Genomic DNA, 19,180 nt, shown 5'->3' with positions numbered 1-19,180 from the left:
CGGCGGCGGGACCACCGGGGGCAGGGCCTGAAGGGGAGGGCAGCCAATGAGAAGGCCAGCGCGGGAGGGGTATGGCTCACTGGGGGCGGAGGCGGTCAGATGAAGACAGTATAGCAGGCAGCCAATGGGGAGCTGCGTGCGGGCTACGTAACGGCGAAATGAGGGCGGGAGTAGCACAAAGCCAATGGGGATGCCCGAAAGTGGACGGTATAGGAGATGGGATGATTAGGGAATCAATGGAGAGGCGGGAATGGAGTGGTCGGAAACGGAATGAAAAGAGCAGAAGTGGGACAGCCAATGGAAAGTCTGAGAGGGAGTGGTATGTGGGCGGCGGGGAAAGTGGACCGGCTACAGGCGATGGAGGCAGCAGGGAGTGAATGGAGAGGCCCAAAAAGTAAGAGATCGGTGAGTTGCATAGGCAGTGGGATGGAAGCTAGAGACAGCGAACAGCCAATGGGGAGCCGCGCCTAGTTGGCGTAGAGGCGGGATGACGATGATGGCTGCTGCCGGCCAATGGGGAGTCTTGTGAGCGTGCACTTCTCTTTGAAGAGGTGGTGACAGAATGGAACTACCAATAGGGAGGCTAGAAGTAGCCCAAGAGGCGATGTGTGAGCGGCCACAGTGGCTGGACCAGAGGGAGCAGAGCCAATGGGGGTGGCGGATGGAGGGGGAGTGAGGCCGAGAGAAGGCGGAGAGCCAATGGGGGACCCATTGTGAGGGCAATGAGCCTTCAAGGGGCAGTGCTAGGACGGAATGAACCAATTCGGAGACAGAAAGTGTAGCGGAGGAAGGGAAGTCGTGGAGGTGGGACGGGAAACAGCACACGCAACGGGGTCGGGGAGGGTGTGGACGGTGTAGGAAGGGATGAATAGCCAATGAGAAGGACATGGTGCTTCAGCAGAACCGGGACTATTGGGTGGTCGGGGCGATGGAACCTAGGATGCAGGCAGCCAATTGGAAGAGCATACCCCTTGTGGTTGACCTTAGCTTCTCCCCAGCCTTCCACAACTCCCCATTGCACCTGGCCCATGAATGCCCACAGACCCTGAGGGTCTGGACTGCACATTAGTGTGAGACCTAAGAAAGCAAAGAGGGCTGGTTGATTGAACACGGGAAATCCAGGGTGGAAAGGAGTGTGCTGTCACATTATAGGGAGAACAACTAGGGTCACATAACAATGTGTGTATACATTTTTGCATGAGAAACTAACTTGAACTGTAAACTTTCGCTGAAAGTACAATTAAAAAAAAGAAGAAAGCAAAAACAGTCCCCCTGTCCCAGTTACTGGGTTACCCCTTCCTACCTCCCAGCCTTTGCTTGAATGGTGCCACCATCGGAGAATGCTCCCAGCATTCTTCAGGACTGGAGGCCATTGTTGAATGAATGGCCAAATTGAGCTTTTTGGCGGATTAGCTTCTTCTTACTTCAGCTCAGCAAACACTGATCCTGACTGTATGCTGCCAGGAGTTAACTGGGCATGTTGGTAAACACTGGTTAAATCACAAATCAAAGCCCTGCCCTCTCTGCCCAGCCCTGCACTCCACACTCCACAGTGGCCTCACTACCCTTCTTTGTGTCCCCTGTCTTTGCTCCCACTGGTTCCTCTTCAGAGAGTGATGTTCCTCCTACTTCCTCCACCTAGCATACGCCTACTACCCCTTTGAGATCTCACCTCCTGTGGGAACTGAGTTGTAGCTTTTGTCTACTGTTGGGCCAAACGCGTCCATTCATACATTTCCCTCCCTTCTGTGAGGATTTCTTGAACACCTACTATATGACAGTTTCTGAGCATGCTTTTATCTCATCTAACCCTCACAGGGTCCCTAGATGGGAAGCGATCCCCCAGCAGACTTCTACCTCCTCAGGTCTGTGGATGGGGTCACAGGTTAGGAAGAAATATGTTCAACTGCAAGTAACAGGAAACTCACAAAATAAGGAGGACTTATCCAAGATAGAATGTAGGCAGTCCAAGAACTCATTCTTGCCCACCCTTTTTGGGTACTGTCAGTGTCTTGGTTTGGCCCCAAGACTCATCCGTCAGCAAATTCTATCAGCTCCCCATTGACAATAGATCCAGAATCCAAACCGTCCTTACCACCTCCACTGCCAGCACCATCACCACTCACCTGGGCTACGCAGTAGCCTCCTCCTCATTGGGCCCCCTGCTTCCACCCTTGCCCTCCAGGTTCCATTCTACACTCAACAGCCAGGGGATCCTGTTAAATCCTAAGTCAGATCCTGTCCCTCTGCTCAGAACCTTCCCATAGCTCCTACCTCACTCCGAATAAAAGCCCAAGTCCCTACCATGGTCAACAAGGTCCTGCATGGCCTAACCCCCTAGTCTCCTTTCTAACCTCACCTCCTACCCTCTCCCTCTTAACCACACCAGCCTCCTTAGTAGGCCTTGAACGAATCAGGCACACTCCCACCTCAGGGCCTTTGCACGGTTTCCTCTGGAGTTACCCAGGTATCTACAAGGCGCCCTCCCTTACCTCCTTCAAGTCTTTGTCAAAGGTCCCCTTCTCTGGGGACTTTCTCTGACCTCTCTGTTTAATCCTGCCCTCTCTTTCCCTACTCTCAGCCCTTTCAATCCCCTTCCCCAAAGCCATCCACAAGGGAGGGTACAGTCCACTATAGAGAGGAAGCGGTGACCTCTACCCCTTTCTGCCCACCTGGTCCCCCAGCCCTCATTCTCAAGGCTCCTGGCTCTTGCAACATCACCATTGCCCCTCCCTGGCTTTCGCCCTGCTCAAGTAGCCTCCTGGGACTCTGGATCCCCACCCTCACTGAGTTTTTCTCCTACCTCTCTGGCCACTCCCTCTCAAGGAGGAAGTGATAGTAAGGGAGAGACAGTCTGGACAGGGTGTAAGGAGGATGCAGCCCACATTCCTGAGACCCTGAGAGAGAAAACCAACTCCCTCCCCTGGGATGAGACAGGTCCTGGGACAGGGAACAAAGCCTCGGCTTCTGCAGCTGGCCTGGTTTGTAGTTACACAGGAAGTGTAAGAAATGTTCAGACACAAGTCCATGAAGAGCAGGGAGTCATTAACCTTGGGGGCATCCCTACAGTTGGCTCCCCAGGGTTCCTTCTTGATAAGCACACCCCACACCTCCTCCTTTACTCCCTCCCACATGCCACAACATCTGTTAAGTACCTACTGTACACAGAGTCCCTTCAGGTCCCCAAGCTGGGGATCTTATCTGAACCTTGGTGCCTCCCCTGGCTGCCCAGCACACACGGACCATCCTTGCGTCTCAGAAGTACCCCACCAACTCAGAAGCTTGCACCAGTGAAAGTTTTGTTTTGAACTAATGGTAGAAGGGGTTCAGTTGGCTGATTTTTTTTTTAGGTCTTTTTTTTTTCTATTCACCTTTTTTCTCCTTGTTTTCACAAAGCCAGACCATCAGGCCCACTCTGGACTTTTTCAGGAGAGTGAGTCTGAGTTTAGGAAAGGCTCTCCTTTTTTTCAGGGTTTGGGAGGTGAGGGAGGAAAAGAGGACAGGCTCAGAGGTGAAGGGGTGGACCTTGGCTACTAGGTGTGTACTATGTGAATAAAAAGCTGTTTCCAATTTCTCTTCCCCAGGCCTGAAGCCAGTCTCGAAGAAGGGTTGGAGTGAATGTTGGATGACTAGAACCCTGGGCCATGCAGGGTGTTGGGGAGGCAAGGGCTGGGAGTCTCAGCCATGGGCTGTCCGGAGAAGCCCATGGGGCTGGTCTCACATGTTGATCATTGGTTGGAGGGGTTGCCCGCCGTGGTGAGGAAATGCAATCGCCAATTCTTGGACAACCTTAAAACTTCACAAGCTTCAAGCCTCAGAGGACTCTCCAAATCCAAGAACCTGCCAGTCATGGCATCCTAGAATTTAAAACTTGAGACCGTTGGGCTCAGGGAAACCTGGGGCTTTCAAAGCCTGGCATCGAGGAAGGCAGGTCCCCCACTCTCCAGCGCTATGATCTTGGGCAAGTTACTTGACTACTTTGCATCTCTGTTTTCCCATTCTGAATAATGGCAATGATAATGAGATGGACCTCACAGGGCCACGAGGAGGATTAAATATCATCATTTGTAAGAAATGTTCAGCGCTGTGTCTGGCACATGAAAACTTCAAGATAAACATCAGCTATGGGGATGATGGCATACATTTGGAATCCCAAATCCTTGGAAACTGGGATTTTTTGAAGCAGAAACTGCAAAGGCTGAGGGCCTCAGAAGCATCAGGGCCTCAGAAGCCTTCATGCGAGAGGGCTGGGTCTCAAGGGGCCTCTGGGACTCATGCGAATGGATGTATTAATTCTGGGAGCCTGGTTGGGACCTTCCCAGTAGGGTAGCCACCAGGTCAGAGCTCTCGGGCCCTAAGACACAATGAAGCAAGGCTTTTCTCTCTTTCCTCACTCAGTGACTCTCAGTGGATTTGGGGAATCAGTAATTCTGAGACTCTTCTATTCCATGAATTGTGGGGGGTGGAGGTGAACTCCCTTGCCTCTTTCTCCATGAAATAACGTATATGCATGCCCCTCATCCTCTGTGGAAAGATGGGCGGCAGGAGCTTCCAGAGTTCCCCCTACCTGGGCAGTGAGAGTGAGGATGACCATATCAATTTCACCTATGGAGAAACTGAGGCGAGGCCTCTGGAAACCCAAACCTATTCTGTTTCTTTCCTTGGTGTTTCCTGGGCCTCGGTTCCTCTCTTTCCTCACAGACCCTCACATATCCCCTCACAGGTGTGTCTCTACTGGTCCCAGGATATCCCTGTGATTTATTTGGGTTGTTTTCCCTTGCTGTTTTTTTTTTTCTCTGTACATACTTTTGTTTCAAAAACTGGAGTTTTCTCATGAGCCCTGCTATCTCATTGATACTTCTCACCTCTGTGGTGAGGGGAAGAAATCATATTTTCAGATGACTCGTAAAGGGCAAAGAAAAAACCCAAAATTTCAAAATTTCCATTTAAGTCTCATAATCAAGAAGCGGAGAAACAGAGAGAAAACTACAAGAACCCCCCCCCAACACACACCCCGTGATTATCAGCACACTCACTCATCAAAAAAAAAAAAAATTGGATTATTAGAAGAGAGAGGTCTGTGGCTTCCACGCCGTGGTTTTTCTTCTCGGTATAAAAGCAAAGTTGTTTTTGATATGTGACAGTTTCCCACAAGCCAGGCTGATCCTTTTCTGTCAGTCCACATCACCAAGGTGAGTGCCCTCCGTTCGCCCCCACCAGATGTGGGCCCTGTTGGAGGAGATAACAGTGAGGTAGGCATTGGGGGGTCAGGGGCCCTCCAGTACAGTCAAAATGTGCACAGCTACTGTATTCCTGGTCAGGTAAGGTATTTTTAAAAAAATAATAGTATTAAATGCCAGAAGACTGATCGTTGAATTACTTAATGCTTGGGAAGAGGCAAAAATAAATAAATTGATGGACTGATACATAGATAGATAGGTAGGATTTTTAAAATACATCAAGTGTGAATTTCAGAGCTTTGAACAAATTGCAACCCTGTCCAGATGTAACTGGAAATTCCAACTGCATCTCCTCTTCTCTCGAGTCCCCCATCCCTCAGTCTCTCTGCACACTCTCTCTTGCTCTTTCGTGTTTCTCTGCCCCCTCTTTCTGTCTCCGTCTCTGTTTCTCTCACTCAGACTCTCCATCCCTCTGTCTCTGTTTTCCCTGTCTCCATCTTTACCACACACCGTCTATCTTTTTTCTTCCATCTCTCTCCCAAGCTGTCTTTCCCTTTCTCTAATCTTTCCTTCCCCCACCTGCCTCCCCACCCATCAGCCAGCACAGAGATTTGTACACTGTTGAAGCTTTGTGTTGAGTATCTTGGAGGAGAGCATTTACATTTTACAAAAATGATTATCAACTCTGCTCCAGTAGAAGGAGGATTGTAAGCTGTCAACTTAGGCTGAGCGCTTATCTGAACTTCTGCTTGCATCATGAGAGAAGACCCTCCTGGGAGGCACTTCATGCCCTTGTCAAATATGATTTAGGTGTGAGGTCTTGCCCCAGGACTGTATGTGTGTGGTCAGAATCCATGTCCAGGAAAAGAGCAGGCCATTCAGGGCAGGGTGAGCTCCCCATCTTTGCAGGCTTAGCTCATTAAGTGTTAGGTATGATTATTTTTTTAACCAAATTAGAATAACACTGTATACTGGGTTTCTTCCTGCTTTTTCAGTTAATAGTAGCATTTTTGTAGATCATTAAAAATTTCATGATTGTTAAGAACGTCCACACATTGGCGTGAACCATGATTGGTTCGGCCAAGTGCCAATTGTTGGACATTTGCGTTGTTTCTAGTTTTTCCCCATAAACACTTCAAATTAGTTTCTTGGATTCTTGAAAATTAAGTTGCTGCATCAAAGGGTATGTGCATTTTTAAGGTTTCTGACCCTTTTCTGCCAAATTGTTCTTCCAAACGGTTGTCCTGTTTTATGTTCCTTCTACTGAATTGACTCGATGGCACTGGGTGTTTTTTTACTCTAGCTAACCCTGGGTGGGTATTACCATATTTTAATACTTTACCAACATGATAGGTAAGAACAAGTATTACTGCATTGTATAAATTTGCATTCTTTGATTACTTTTACTGTTTATTGGCCATTTGTACTTTTTTTTTTTAGTTGTCTGTGCATGTCCTTATTCCTAATAGGGTGTTCATATTTTTTTCTTATTCATTTGCCACAGCTCTTTATTTGGAAAGGATATTAACCTTCCATCAGCCATAGGTATATAGCAAATATTTCCCCCCAATTCATCATTTGCTTGTTCTATTTGTTTATGGTGCTTTTGTGATGCTTATGATGTTTTTATGTAGTCAAATAGGTTAGTCTTTTCATCTGTGGTTTCTGTCTTGGTTTTGTGCTTAGAAAGTCCTTTCCCACTTGAAAAATGAGATAAATGTTCACCTGTGTTGGCTTCTAGTCTCTTTTATGGCTTCATTTTTTCCATTTACTGTAGAGGTTCAGAGTGTGGGTACTAGAGCCAGACTGTCTGGGACAAACCCAACTTCACCCCAAGCTATCTGTGTGATTTTTAGCAAGGTACTTAACCTCTCTGTGCCTCCATTTCCTCATATGTACTGTGAGGATAATAATAGTACCTACCTCAAAGGGTTGTTGTGAGGATTAAATCTATTAATCATGTTAAGTGCTTAGCACAGGACCTGGCATACAGTAAACCTAATTATTTCTGTCTTTAATGGATCTGGAATTTATTTTAGAGTATATGATGGTGGTGACATTTCAAACTGGGCAAGGAAGGGTTGGTGGGAAAATGGACTGATTATTCGATACCTTTATTTTCTCCCTAATTATCCCAGAAACCTGTTGCCATCGAATCAATTCCAACTCATAGCGACCCTATAGGACAGAGCAGAACTGCCCCGTAGGATTTCCAAGGAGTGGCTGCTAGATTTGAACTGCCTACCTTTTGGTTAGCAACCGAGCTCTTAACCACTGTGCCACCAGGGCTCCATTGAAACAATCCATCCTCCACCATTCTCCAGCCTGAAATGTCACATTCATCACAAACTAGATTCCCTTAATATGTGGGTCTGTGTCCAAGCTTTCCACTCTGTTCTGTCACTCAGTGACTGTTCTTGTGCCAGGGCCACACTGTTTTGCTGATTGCTGCTTTGCAATATAATACCTGGCTGTGGTTGTCCCCAGCATCTTGTCCTTCATTATTTTAGGCAGCATCAGTTCCTCCAGCCAGAAACCAGAAGCTGTTCTTTTTTGTGGCATTCATTTTTTTTTCTCTCTCTCTCTCCCTCCCTCCCTATCTGTCCCTCACTGACTGTATCTCCATCTCTCTGTGTCACTGTCTCTCTGTGTTGTTTCTGTCTCTCTTGTTCTGTCTCTGTTTCTCATTTCATTCTCTGTCTCCCTCTTTGCGTGTATTTCTATATCTTTCTGCTCCTGTGAGTTTCTCTGCCTTTCACAGTTTCTCTCAATGTCTCTCACTATCTCATTCTTTCTGTTTCTCACTATATGTCTGTCTCTCTCCCACCCTGTGTCCACTTCCATTTTTCTCTGTCTCTCTGTCTCTCTCTGTTTTTTTCTCTGTGCCCTCACATGTCTGTCTTTCCGTCTTTCTCTTCTCTTTCCTGCTTTATTCTGTCTCTCTTTGTCTCTGTGTATGGATGTCTCTCAGCCAGTCCTCTGGATAGAAAGGCAGCCGTAAACTCAAAGCCCTGCAGACACCTATCAACTTTCTCACACAAAGAGTGGAAGGCCCTGACCCCCATCTACCTCAAACCTTTCTCCTCCTGAGTGTACAGAGGGGCAAATTGTGGCCCAGACAGGCAGAAGAGCTTTCTCAAAGCCTCACAGAGATTCAATAGTAGAGTTGATACCCAAACCCAGACCTCAGGACTCTGCCTTTCTCCCCAACTATGGGCCTCAGTTTACCTCTCAGCACCCATTAGGGTGGTGGGGGACCTGGGCTGCCCCCAGATGCTGCCATTTTCTTTTCTGCCTTCTCCCAGGTTGAGCCCTGACTCAGGCAGGAGGATCCATGTTACAGCATAGGGTCTGGCCTCACAAGATCTGGGCTTGGTGGGTTCCTGGGGACCCATGGTTCAGAAGGCCTAGTTGTCCAGAAGGTGACAATAATGGAAGGATGTAAGTCAGTTAGACAGTCTGTCTGTGGGTCTGGCATCGACAGAGCTCAGCTGTATCCCCAGAGCTGGTGCCAGTATCTGGGACCTCTATCCCAGAGCCCCTCCAGGGAACCTGGTGGTGGGGTCTGTACTGACAAAGGCCAGGGTTTGTTCTGCTCCCACCATGAGGCCCTGGCTGAAAGCGCCCCTGCCTTAACCTTCCCTCCCTCCCTCCTCTCTGGTGGGGTAGCTATGAGTTTGGGAAAGTTGTCCCAGATTGGGCAGGGAGACTGAGGCCTTAACGGTGTCCACTTGCTGACGCTCTGCTAAGCATTTCATGTGCATTAACTTTGAAAGACGGGCACTATTATTGTCCTAACTTACATTTGAGGGGCCTGAGGAGAGTTAAAGCTAGTGGCGGGCAGAGCCAGACCCCAGGCTGTGGGAAGTAGAGGGGAGATCCTGACCCTCCTGCCTTTACAGAGCTCATGAGGGAGGCTGAGAGGGGGCTTGCTGCAATTACAAGCCTGGTAGACAGGCGGCCCTAGGAAGTAATGGCCTTCCTGTCCTTCTGGAGTTCCTGTGAGTTTGGACACCAGGGACCTTGGCCTACAGATACTGAAAAGTTGGACCCACGGACTCCATGGAGTCTGTGATTTGGCGATTCTTGAGTCTTTTGAATCTAAGAAATGATGTTCTATGATTCTGAGGCTCTGGAGTTGTACCATTTGAGGACCCCGAGGGTCCCAGTATCTGTGAGGGCCTGCATGGTACCTCCAAAGCTTCAAACCTTAGGCCTCTCCATGGCCCCAAGAAGGGCCACAGGTGTACAGGATCCAAAGCTTGTCACAGTGGCCAGATGGATGTCACCCACCACATCCGCCAACACCCACGTCACCCACCTGGGCCAAGCTGGCTGCAGGATGGGCCAGCCAATTCTCGGAACGAAACCCATGGGGTGGGGTGTCTTCCCCCTTCTCTTCCTCCTTAGTGCGGATGAAGCCCAGCGCATCCGGCCACCATGACGTCAATGGCAGAAAAATCTGGGGAAGTCAGGGGCTGTGACAACAGGGCCCAGATGCAGACCCCGATACGAGAACACAGTGTGTCCCAGAAACATCCCCCATGCAGCTTCTGAGAAACCTAGTCAGAAAGGGACGCCCCAACAGACAGTGCAGGAAGCTGGCTGCTCAGCCTGGCCCTCCAAGTACCCCATCAGACAGACCATATCCAGGTCTTTTTTTCCTGAGGATGTATCTGTGCTTCCCTGAGTCAGGCCATTCCAGATATGTTTGGGGACATCTCATAAGCTCTGCCAAGCTTCCAGGCAGTTTTAGAAGTGACCACAGGCCAGCCATGTAAGCCAGGCCAGAGTGCTGGCAGCACCCATTCACTCAATCAATCATTCACTCATCTCCTCATAGTCACCAGCATCCTCCCAGGCCTTTGTTCTGAGCCTGCATAGCCCCAGATCCTTGATTCTCACACAGTAATATTCTAACTCCTTGAGAGACTAAAGGCTTAATACCTGGATTCTCACACCTACCTCCCTCAGCTCCACAGCTCTGACAACCCCTATGAGGGGACAGCAAAGAAAAGAAGGCGCAATTACGCCCTCAGAACCCTCCTTGTGCTCGCCTGGGCTACTGTCAGCAGCTGCATGCCCAACCAAGTGCTGTGGGGTGGCATGGGGAGTTTCACACACACACATCGAGAATGGGGCTTGTGAAATGTGCACATGCACACACTTCATGGAGAAAGAAGTGGAGGTCACAAGTCACCATGGACTGTGGAACTCTGTACCTGGGCATCCTCTTCAGTAAAATGGGGTTGGAATGGACTGTACTTCCAGCTCTGATTTCCTCTCAGACTAGGATTATAGGATCCTGAGAAACCGAGGCCCTGCCTATTGGGGAGGGTAAGGTTCTAAGACTCTGAAGAAGGGTCTGGAGCCATTATGGAAGGCTTCCTGGATGAGGATGATGTAAGAGGAGGCCTTTCGTGACTTGGACAGAAGTGGAGAACTGGGCATTCCAGGCAGGGGGACTAGCATGAGCAAAGGCTTGGGGGCAGAGATTGGAGTAAACTCTGGTGAGGGCTGGGTCGAGAGCCCACAGGCCCACCCTGGCTCAAGAGATAGCCTCTCTCCCCTTCTCTGGAACCTGCCATGCTGGCTCCTTACAGAGCAGGAGTCCAGGGATGATCAGACCCTGACCTCTCTCTGAGCTCCAGACTCCAGTCAACATCTCCACTTGCATATTTAACACCAGACTCGTTGTGTCGGTCCACACATGGACCAACTCCCTCCAAACCTGCTCCTCCCACCTCCCCACTTCAGTTAATGTCAGCTTTGTCCTTCCAGCTGCTTAGGCTAAAACCCAGAAGTCACCTTGACCTTCCCTCTCTCACCCCCCACACCCAAGCTGCTAGCAAATTCTGTTGACTCCACTTTCAAAATATACCCAGAATCCACCTACTTCTCACATCTCCACTTCCCCCATCCCAGTCTGGGCCACCATCACTGCTTACCTGGACTTGCAGTGGCCTCCCCACTAGTCCCCCTGCTTCTGCCCTCACCATCCTAGAGTCTGTCCCCCTCACAGCAGCCAGAAGAGTCTTCTAAGTCCAGGCCCCCCTCCACTTCCAGATATGCTGAAGTCACTGGGGTAAAATGCCCCATAAGAAAGCCAGATCAGCCCCAAAGAGGATCAACAAAGGTGTGTGCCTAGAATGCACTGCCCTGTGCAGGGTGCAGGGAGGACCAAAGGCTGAGGCTTGAAGAGAGGCCTCAAGTGAGGATGGGAAGGAGCTGAGACCTACCCTGGCTAAGGCTCCACCAGCCACCCCCAGTCCCTCACTGCCCCCACGGAGGATATGTCCAAACCAGATCTGTGCGAGCATGAACAGGCAAGCAGTGTGCTGGGCCCATGCCCGTCTGCACATGGAGCATGTGTGGAGACACACATGTACCTGTGTTTCTGGCACCAACATGTGAATGCATGTATATATATGACCGGAGCTGGGGTTCAGCTGTGGGAGCCTCCAGGACATGCCCCAGCCAATGCCTGCTCTGACCAGAAGGGGTGTCCATGTGGTTCAAGTGGTTCAGTATTTTGTGTATATTTGTAACTCCCTACTCCTTTGTCTCCACAGCCTGCCTTCAGACAAGGACCCAATGCCTAACCCCAGGCCAGCCAAGCCCTTGGCCCCTTCCTTGGCCCTCAGCCCATCCCTGGGGTCCTTGTCCAGCTGGAGGGCTGCACCCAAGGCCTCAGACCTACTGGGGACCAGGGGACCAGGGGAAACTTTCCAGGGCCGGGACCTCCGAGGCGGGGCCCACACCTCCTCCTCATCCTTGAACCCCATGCCACCATCACAGCTGCAGGTGAGGCCCAGGGCCCAGTATGGGGCAGGCAGGGTGGGGTACCTGGGCCTACAGGTGCCGACCTTTACTGTGGCACTGGGCGGGGGGCCCGGCTGGGGCACAGGAAGTGGTTTCTGGGTCCCAGGCAAGTCTGTGACTTATGCAGATGTTGCAGAGCCAAGAAAGTCCCCACTTGCCAGGCCTCAGAGATTCAAGGCTCTCCCCGACCTCCCAATCCCTGTCTCAGGAGAAGAAACTATCATGGTCCCATGGACACAGCCATGTGTCCCCATTCCCATGTGACAGAGAAGGCTGTCACAAGGGGGTGAAGTGATGGGATTAAGGTCAATTCTACCACTTATTAGCTGTGTAATCTTGAAAAAGTCACTCAGCCTCTCTGAGCCTCAGTTTCCATGTATGTAAAATGGGGATGATCAGAGTACATATCATGTGGGGTTATGGTGAAGAGTATATGAATTAGATGTGTAGAACAGTGAGGATGAGGGTGACATCTCACCCACCTGCTTTTTCCCCCCCCAGCTGCCTACAGTTCCCCTAGTCATGGTGGCACCCTCCAGGGCACGACTGGGCCCCTCGCCCCATTCACAGGCACTCCTCCAGGAGAGACCACACTTCGTGCATCAGGTACGGCCTCTGAACAGGCAGAGGGGAGGAAGCAAGTGGTTGAGCTGTGCGGAGGGGGCCCCAAGCCAGGCTGAACCACAGCTCATATATGCCCCCCAGCTCTCAACAGTGGATGCCCATGCCCGGACTCCTGTGCTGCAAGTGCACCCACTGGAAAGTCCAGCCATGATCAGCCTCCCGCCACCCACCACTGCCACCGGAGTCTTCTCTCTCAAGGCCCGGCCTGGCCTGCCACCTGGTAACACCACAAACCACACCCCTGTGGCTTCACAGAACCCCTGAGTCCCCAAATCCTTGAACATGAGTGTTGGAGGCTTTTCTGAGTTGTGGCCCTCAGGAGGTCAGAGGGGTCAAGTCTTAGAGTCTTGGAAACTCCAACCTCTGAAAAATGTCAGGCTCAGAACCTTAAAGATACAGAATGTCAAAATCACAGAACCGCAGATCTTTGCAGTTAGTCAAAATGTCAGCACTGGCAAATGGCAGTATTTGAGCTGCTCCGTCTGAAGCCTTGGAATTTTGGTACAGGAGAGCCCCCCTGGAGCCAGGGCCTATGAGGCTCAGGAGGGTAGAAAGCTCAGAACGAGAGGCTTTGTGGGCTGAGCTCCAGAGCCTGGCACATGGCCCCTACAGATGCCCTGTCCCCACTCACAGGGATCAACATGGCCAGCCTGGAGTGGTTGTCCAGGGAACCGGCGCTGCTGTGCACCCTCCCCAGCCCCGGGGCACCCAGGAAGGACAGGTCAGTAGGCAGGACTGGGAAGGACCCTCGCCCTACCTACCACCCTCTCCCCTGACACCCTCTGTCCCCCCAGCACCCTCATGCCACAGAGCTCCTACCCACTGCTGTCAAATGGTGTCTGCAAGTGGCCTGGATGCGAGAAGGTCTTTGAGCAGCCAGAGGACTTCCTCAAGTGAGTGGTCCAGCTCCACCCCAGTTTGAGGGGTTCCTGACTTGAAGGGGGGGTATCTGAAGTGCAGGTCTCAACTCAGGCCTCATCCTGATACGCAGTAAGATGAAGGAGGTAAAAGCTGAGACCAAGCACAAGCCTGGTGTCAAGTCAATCCGGACTCATAGTGACCCTGTAGGGCAGAGTAGAATTGCCCCCATAGGGTTTTCAAGGCTGTAATCTCTTCAGAAGCAGGCTGCCACATCTTTCTCCCACAGAGTAGCTGGTGGGTTCAAACCACCGATCTTTTGGTTAGCAGCCAAGCACTTAACCACTGTGCCACTGGGGGTCCTTCAAAAGTTGGGGTCCAGTCTCAGCTCCATCACTCACTGGCTGTGTGACCTTGGATAAGTTACTTACTTAGCTTGTCTGGCCCTCAGTTTTCTCATCCGTGTAATGGAGCATAATAATAGAGGAGTGTACTGTTATTTACCTCCATTTTACAGGTGAGGACAGTGAGGCCAAATAGGTTAAGTGTCTTGACCAAGATCATCCAGTTCCTAAGTAACAGAGCTAGGATTTGAACCCAGGCAGCCTAACTCCAGAATCCACACTCCTAACAGCTTGGCCCTGCCACCTCTCATGTTAGCACACCAGCCTTATTGAAGCTCCGAAGTCCCAGCTCCTCATGATGGCTGTTGCTACACCCTCTCTCCAGCCCCATCACACACACAGATACATCTTCTTCAGTCATATCCAACAATTAGCAGCAACTCCATGTATTCTACTCCTTTCCACAACCAGGCCTTTTCACCTCAACCCCTCTACCTGAAATGCTCTTCCCACTCTCACCCACCTGGCCCACTCTCAGCAAGCCAACATCATCTCCAGCAAGCTCAGGGCCTGGCACATTGTAGGTGCCATGTGGCATGTGCTGAAGGAATGACAGGTGTGAGAGGGAGACTGAGCTAGAGGGGTTGAGGGGACTGAGGCTCTGAGGAGCAAGCTTCTAGAGAGCTTGGGCCCTTCCCACTCTAAGCATTGAGTCAGGAGGCCAGGCCTGTACGGTCACCTACATGGAATCTCCCCCTATCCAGGCACTGCCAGGTGGACCATCTCCTGGATGAGAAGGGCAGGGCGCAGTGTCTCCTCCAGAAGGAAATGGTGCAGTCTCTGGAGCAGCAGGTTATGCTGGGGGGATGGATGAACTGGCCACCCTTGCCCAGGATGAGGGTTGGCATAAAGGGAGGAGGCAGGGCACTCCCAGGGAAGACCACAGCCTGGGCAAGATTTGGCAGATAAGGGCTAGGTTGAAGCCTCACTTGTGCGCCCATCCTTACAGCTGGTAATGGAGAAGGAGAAGCTGGGCGCCATGCAGGCCCACTTGGCTGGGAAGATGGCACTGACCAAGGCTCCATCTGCGGTGAGCGGCCCCAGGCCATAGGCTGCACAGACTGCTGAAAGGCAGGGGACTTACCATCACATGCAGACCCCGGGGAATCCATGGCCCGTGACCCCAGCTCCAAGCATGCCAGACCTAGAAAGCTGCCACCTTCCACTTACAAACCCTCTGACCCAGAGATCCCAAAAATGTGGGATTCCTTGTTCAAAGTTCAAGAAGACAACAGCAGAGCATTAAGCAAAGCAGAGGGCCTTCTGAGCGCAGGGCCCTGTGCAACCACACAAGTTGCATGCCTAGGAAGCCGGCTCTAGGTGCCAGGAGCTATTTCTGAGCACTTACTGGTGTTAGCCTATTCAGTCTTCACAATGACACCGTGAGGTAGGCACCACTATCATCACTAATTCAAAGATGCGGAAAACTGAGGCCAGGGATGTCTAGGTGACTTTCCAAGGTCTCACAGTTCAGTGGTAGAGGACTGAGATGCAAGCCAGGCTTGTGGTCCCAGCATCAGTGCTCTATACACTCCAGTGTTCATGCTCGAACTAACAAATAAGGCTCAGGCTGTTTCATGGGATTCCAAGTCAAACTAAAAGTGAGAAGAGGACACCCTTGATTTCAAAGACATTTATTAAAAAGTAAAAGTGGCAAGTTGAAGCCTCTTGATGACCAGGCTCTCCCCTCCCCCAGGCATCCTCTGACAAGAGCTCCTGCTGCACTGTAGCTGCAGGCACCACGGGCAGTGCCCTCCCCGCCTGGCCTGGCCCTGGGGAGGCCCCCAACGGCCTGTTTGCTGTGCGCAGGCACCTCTGGGGCAGCCATGGAAATAGTACATTCCCAGGTAAGAATGGTCCATGCCTTACATGGTGCTCCCCAAGCTCCCAATCCTGATGAATGGTACAGAGGTGGGGAAGAAAGGGGCTCTGTGCTATTTTTCCCCCAGACCAGGGTCCAGCCTTTGGGAAAAAGTATCTCTCTACAAAAGCTTCCTCTCAGGATTTTCACAACCTTAAAGCCCCCATTATGGTCTCCAGCGTCTAGCCCTGCCTCCCTTTGAGGTTTTGGGCCATGCCTCACCCACTCAGTCTTCAGCTACTCCATCCAGCCACCAGAAAGAAGGAAACTAGCTGAGTCATTCCTACAGGCCCTCCTTCCCTCCTCCCTGCCAGGCCTGGGCTGTGTACTTAAACAGGATCAAAGCCCTCAAGTTCCATTCTGGCTCCCCACTTAATCAGTTACATGCCTATGGTGTGCAAGGGACTTTGCTTCTTTTAAACCTTGGGGAGAATCCATTTTGCAGCGTAAATGATAGAATTTATGTCAGGTGCTCAGCAAAACAGTAACTGTGCTCACTGGAGCCTGCGTGAATGGTGGGATTTCAGGCCCATAGACACTGCACTGGAGAGCAGGGGAGGGAAGGAAAGAGAGGGGAGAGGGAGCCAGAAGATCCTGGATGGGGCCTGATCCTTGCACTCTGTGACAGAGTTCTTCCACAACATGGACTACTTCAAGTTCCACAACATGCGGCCCCCTTTCACTTATGCTACTCTCATCCGCTGGGTAAGCAGGGCAGCTCAGGCCCAAGGTGGAAGAGAAAGAATGGGTGGGGAACCTGTCTCCCAAACTCCTGGCCTCACTCTGACCACCCCTCAGGCTCCTGTATTACCAAACCCCAGTCCCAAGGAGCCCCAAGCAGTGCCTCAAATGTGATCCTCATGCTGGCTTCACCCCAGATCTGCCCACCAGCCCTGACCTAAACCACCATCCGCCAGTGCAAATCAAATTTGCGCCTAAACCCACCCCTTTCCTGAGGTCCTGATACCTAACCCCCTCCAGGACCTATAAAATAGCTTAACAACTAACCCCATCTCTGTCCCTGGCCCTAAACCCACTCCAGGTATTACCTTAACTCCTTCCATACCCCTTAACTCCATCCTTTACCTCAACCCAACCCTGTACATTTGCCCAGCCCGAATGTACCCCAATATGTCCGTACATTCTCCAGCTGGATCCCATCCCTAACCCCTTCCTTTTAACACCTATCTGACCTTTAACCTCACTCCATTTGGCCCCCCACATCTGAATCTCCCTAATGCCCTACCAGAACCTTCACCAGAGCCCGTCTGGACCTTCATTCTAGCCCCACATCTAACCTCAAACCTGAACCTTAACCTAACCCCTACCCCATGCCATATATTGCACCTATCTCTGAATTGAGCCCCCAATCTAAGCCCATCCTGACTCATAGCCTCATTGCAATCATAATCACTGACCCTTTACTTAATCCTATCCCTAAATCCAAACTGATCAAATTCTCTGACCCTCCTTTAGCCTCACCCCACACCTAACCCCAGCCCTGACCCTTAATCTAACCCCACAAGCTCATTCTTGACCCTGAACCTAACCACATGCCAACCGCATACAGTAATTCTGTAACTAGGCCCATCTCTGACTCCTGACCTAATCCCAACCTCACATCCAGTCCTATCTCATCCCCCCAACCAGACTCTTAACTAACCCCTTCCCTGACCTTTAACTCCACCTGGCCCATTACCCCTTCCAAATCCTTGACCCTACTCTAGACCTTTAACCTTCCCAAACCCTGAAACCTCACCCCCATAAAAAGACCCAACTCCAACCCCATCACAGACCTTTAACCTGATCCCAGCCCTAACCCTTAACCTAACCCCACTCCCAATCTCAGCTGATTCTTTACCTAATCTACTGTCCCCGACCCCATGCCTCATCCCACATCTAATTCTGTCCCCAACCCCACACTTTATCCCATATGTAACCCTGTCCCTGATCCTTCACTTCATACCATCTCCCTCCCTACCCTCCCTCTGCCCCCACAGGCAGTCCAGGGTAGGCCCCTGCCTCTTTCAACCCCTACTTTGGAAAACTGACTCCCCTCACCCCCACATTCCCCAATCCCCAGGCCATCCTGGAGGCTCCTGAGAAGCAGCGGACACTCAATGAGATCTACCACTGGTTCACACGCATGTTCGCCTTCTTCAGAAACCACCCTGCTACCTGGAAGGTGAGCTCCTCTGGAGGTGGCAGTGGTTGTGATGGCCTTGAATATCCACTGCAGTGTGGGCAGGGTCGGGCTGGATGGCATGTTGAGAAGGGGCAGGAGGTCGGTTGTTGGTAGGGGGCTGCTGAGCCCAGAGGATGGCTGCCCAGCTGTTCCCCCTGCTACCGGCCCGGCTGGCTGGTCCTCCTTTCACAGAATGCCATTCGCCACAACCTGAGCCTACACAAGTGCTTTGTGCGGGTGGAGAGTGAGAAGGGGGCTGTGTGGACCGTGGATGAGTTCGAGTTCCGCAAGAAGAGGAGCCAGAGGCCCAGCAGGTGCTCCAACCCCATACCTGGCCCCTGATCTCAGAACCAAGGAAAAAAGGAAGGACAGGGGCCAAAATCAGGGGTGGAGGGGGCAGGGGTAACAGGCCCTGGCTATGTCCACAAAGACCAACAAGTGAAGTTTCTACTGTCTTGCCTGCCAGGGACCCTACTTCCCAGCGGACCACCCCTCCTGGATCACATCCTCTGCACCAAGGCTGCTCAGAGGGGCCCCAGCCCCAGCCCCAGCCTTCAATCCCCACCCCACCCCCTGTGACAGGCTCTCCAGCCAAACTGAGCCTTCACAACCAATTATACACATAGCCCACCTCAGTCACTCTCAGAGACCATCTCAGGGCTGGAGAAGTCCACAGACAGTCACAGGTCGCAATCCTGTCACTTGGACTCAATAACTCCCAAACACAAAGGGGCTGCCTCAGTACTCAGAAAACCTCAATGCTGCAGTCACACCAACAAACAAGCACACAGGATCAGTCCTGTCACACACACACAGCCCAAAACATACACACATACCCCAAAACATACACACACAGCCAGCCTGCTGTATCACACAGTGGCTCACCCAGACACATGGAAGCAGCCTTAGGATACTCATGGTCTCCAGTCTGGGAGAGTCACACAGACATACCACCTATCATGTGTGGTCTCATGCAAGCTTCCTGCACACGCACTGAGTCACAAACCCAGCCCACTGGAATGCACCTGCATATCTCTCATTCTCTCACACACACACACACAGCACCCCAGTGTTCTCACAAGTCCCACCAGACAGACAGCTGCCCACCCCACGGCCCTTGCCCTGTGCCATGTGTCCCCAATCCATGCCTCAGCTTAGACTGCACACAGAGCCCCTCGTTTATTTGGGATCCAAGACTCCTATCCTCTCCCCAATAAACTGCAGCCTGGCTCCCACATTCTGGACA

At 51.4% G+C, this 19,180-nt stretch overlaps 1 protein-coding gene across 2 annotated transcripts; it reads left to right on the top strand.

Moving 5' to 3' along the window:
- Positions 1–79: 79 nt before the first annotated feature.
- FOXP3 (forkhead box P3) lies at positions 80–19,142 on the top strand. 2 transcript variants are annotated; one of them, XM_003417970.4, is made up of 13 exons: positions 80–405; positions 3,585–5,192; positions 11,753–11,984; positions 12,504–12,608; positions 12,708–12,846; positions 13,260–13,347; positions 13,421–13,519; positions 14,593–14,680; positions 14,838–14,918; positions 15,585–15,735; positions 16,378–16,454; positions 17,833–17,934; positions 18,127–19,142. In XM_003417970.4, exons 3-13 carry the CDS (start codon positions 11,775–11,777, stop codon positions 18,274–18,276), a joined length of 1,290 nt encoding a protein of 429 aa, XP_003418018.2. In that variant the 5' UTR covers positions 80–405; positions 3,585–5,192; positions 11,753–11,774; the 3' UTR covers positions 18,277–19,142. The 2 variants fall into 2 exon arrangements, with proteins under 2 accessions (XP_003418018.2, XP_064134356.1); XM_064278286.1 differs by having other exon boundaries at positions 12,504–12,846.
- The last annotated feature ends 38 nt before the right edge of the window (positions 19,143–19,180 follow it).

Source organism: Loxodonta africana, chromosome X (genome assembly GCF_030014295.1).
Source record: "Loxodonta africana isolate mLoxAfr1 chromosome X, mLoxAfr1.hap2, whole genome shotgun sequence".
NCBI classification, from domain to species: Eukaryota; Metazoa; Chordata; class Mammalia; order Proboscidea; family Elephantidae; genus Loxodonta; species Loxodonta africana.
Note: the sequence above shows the minus strand (reverse complement) of the source record. Positions and strands in the feature narration are given on the sequence as shown.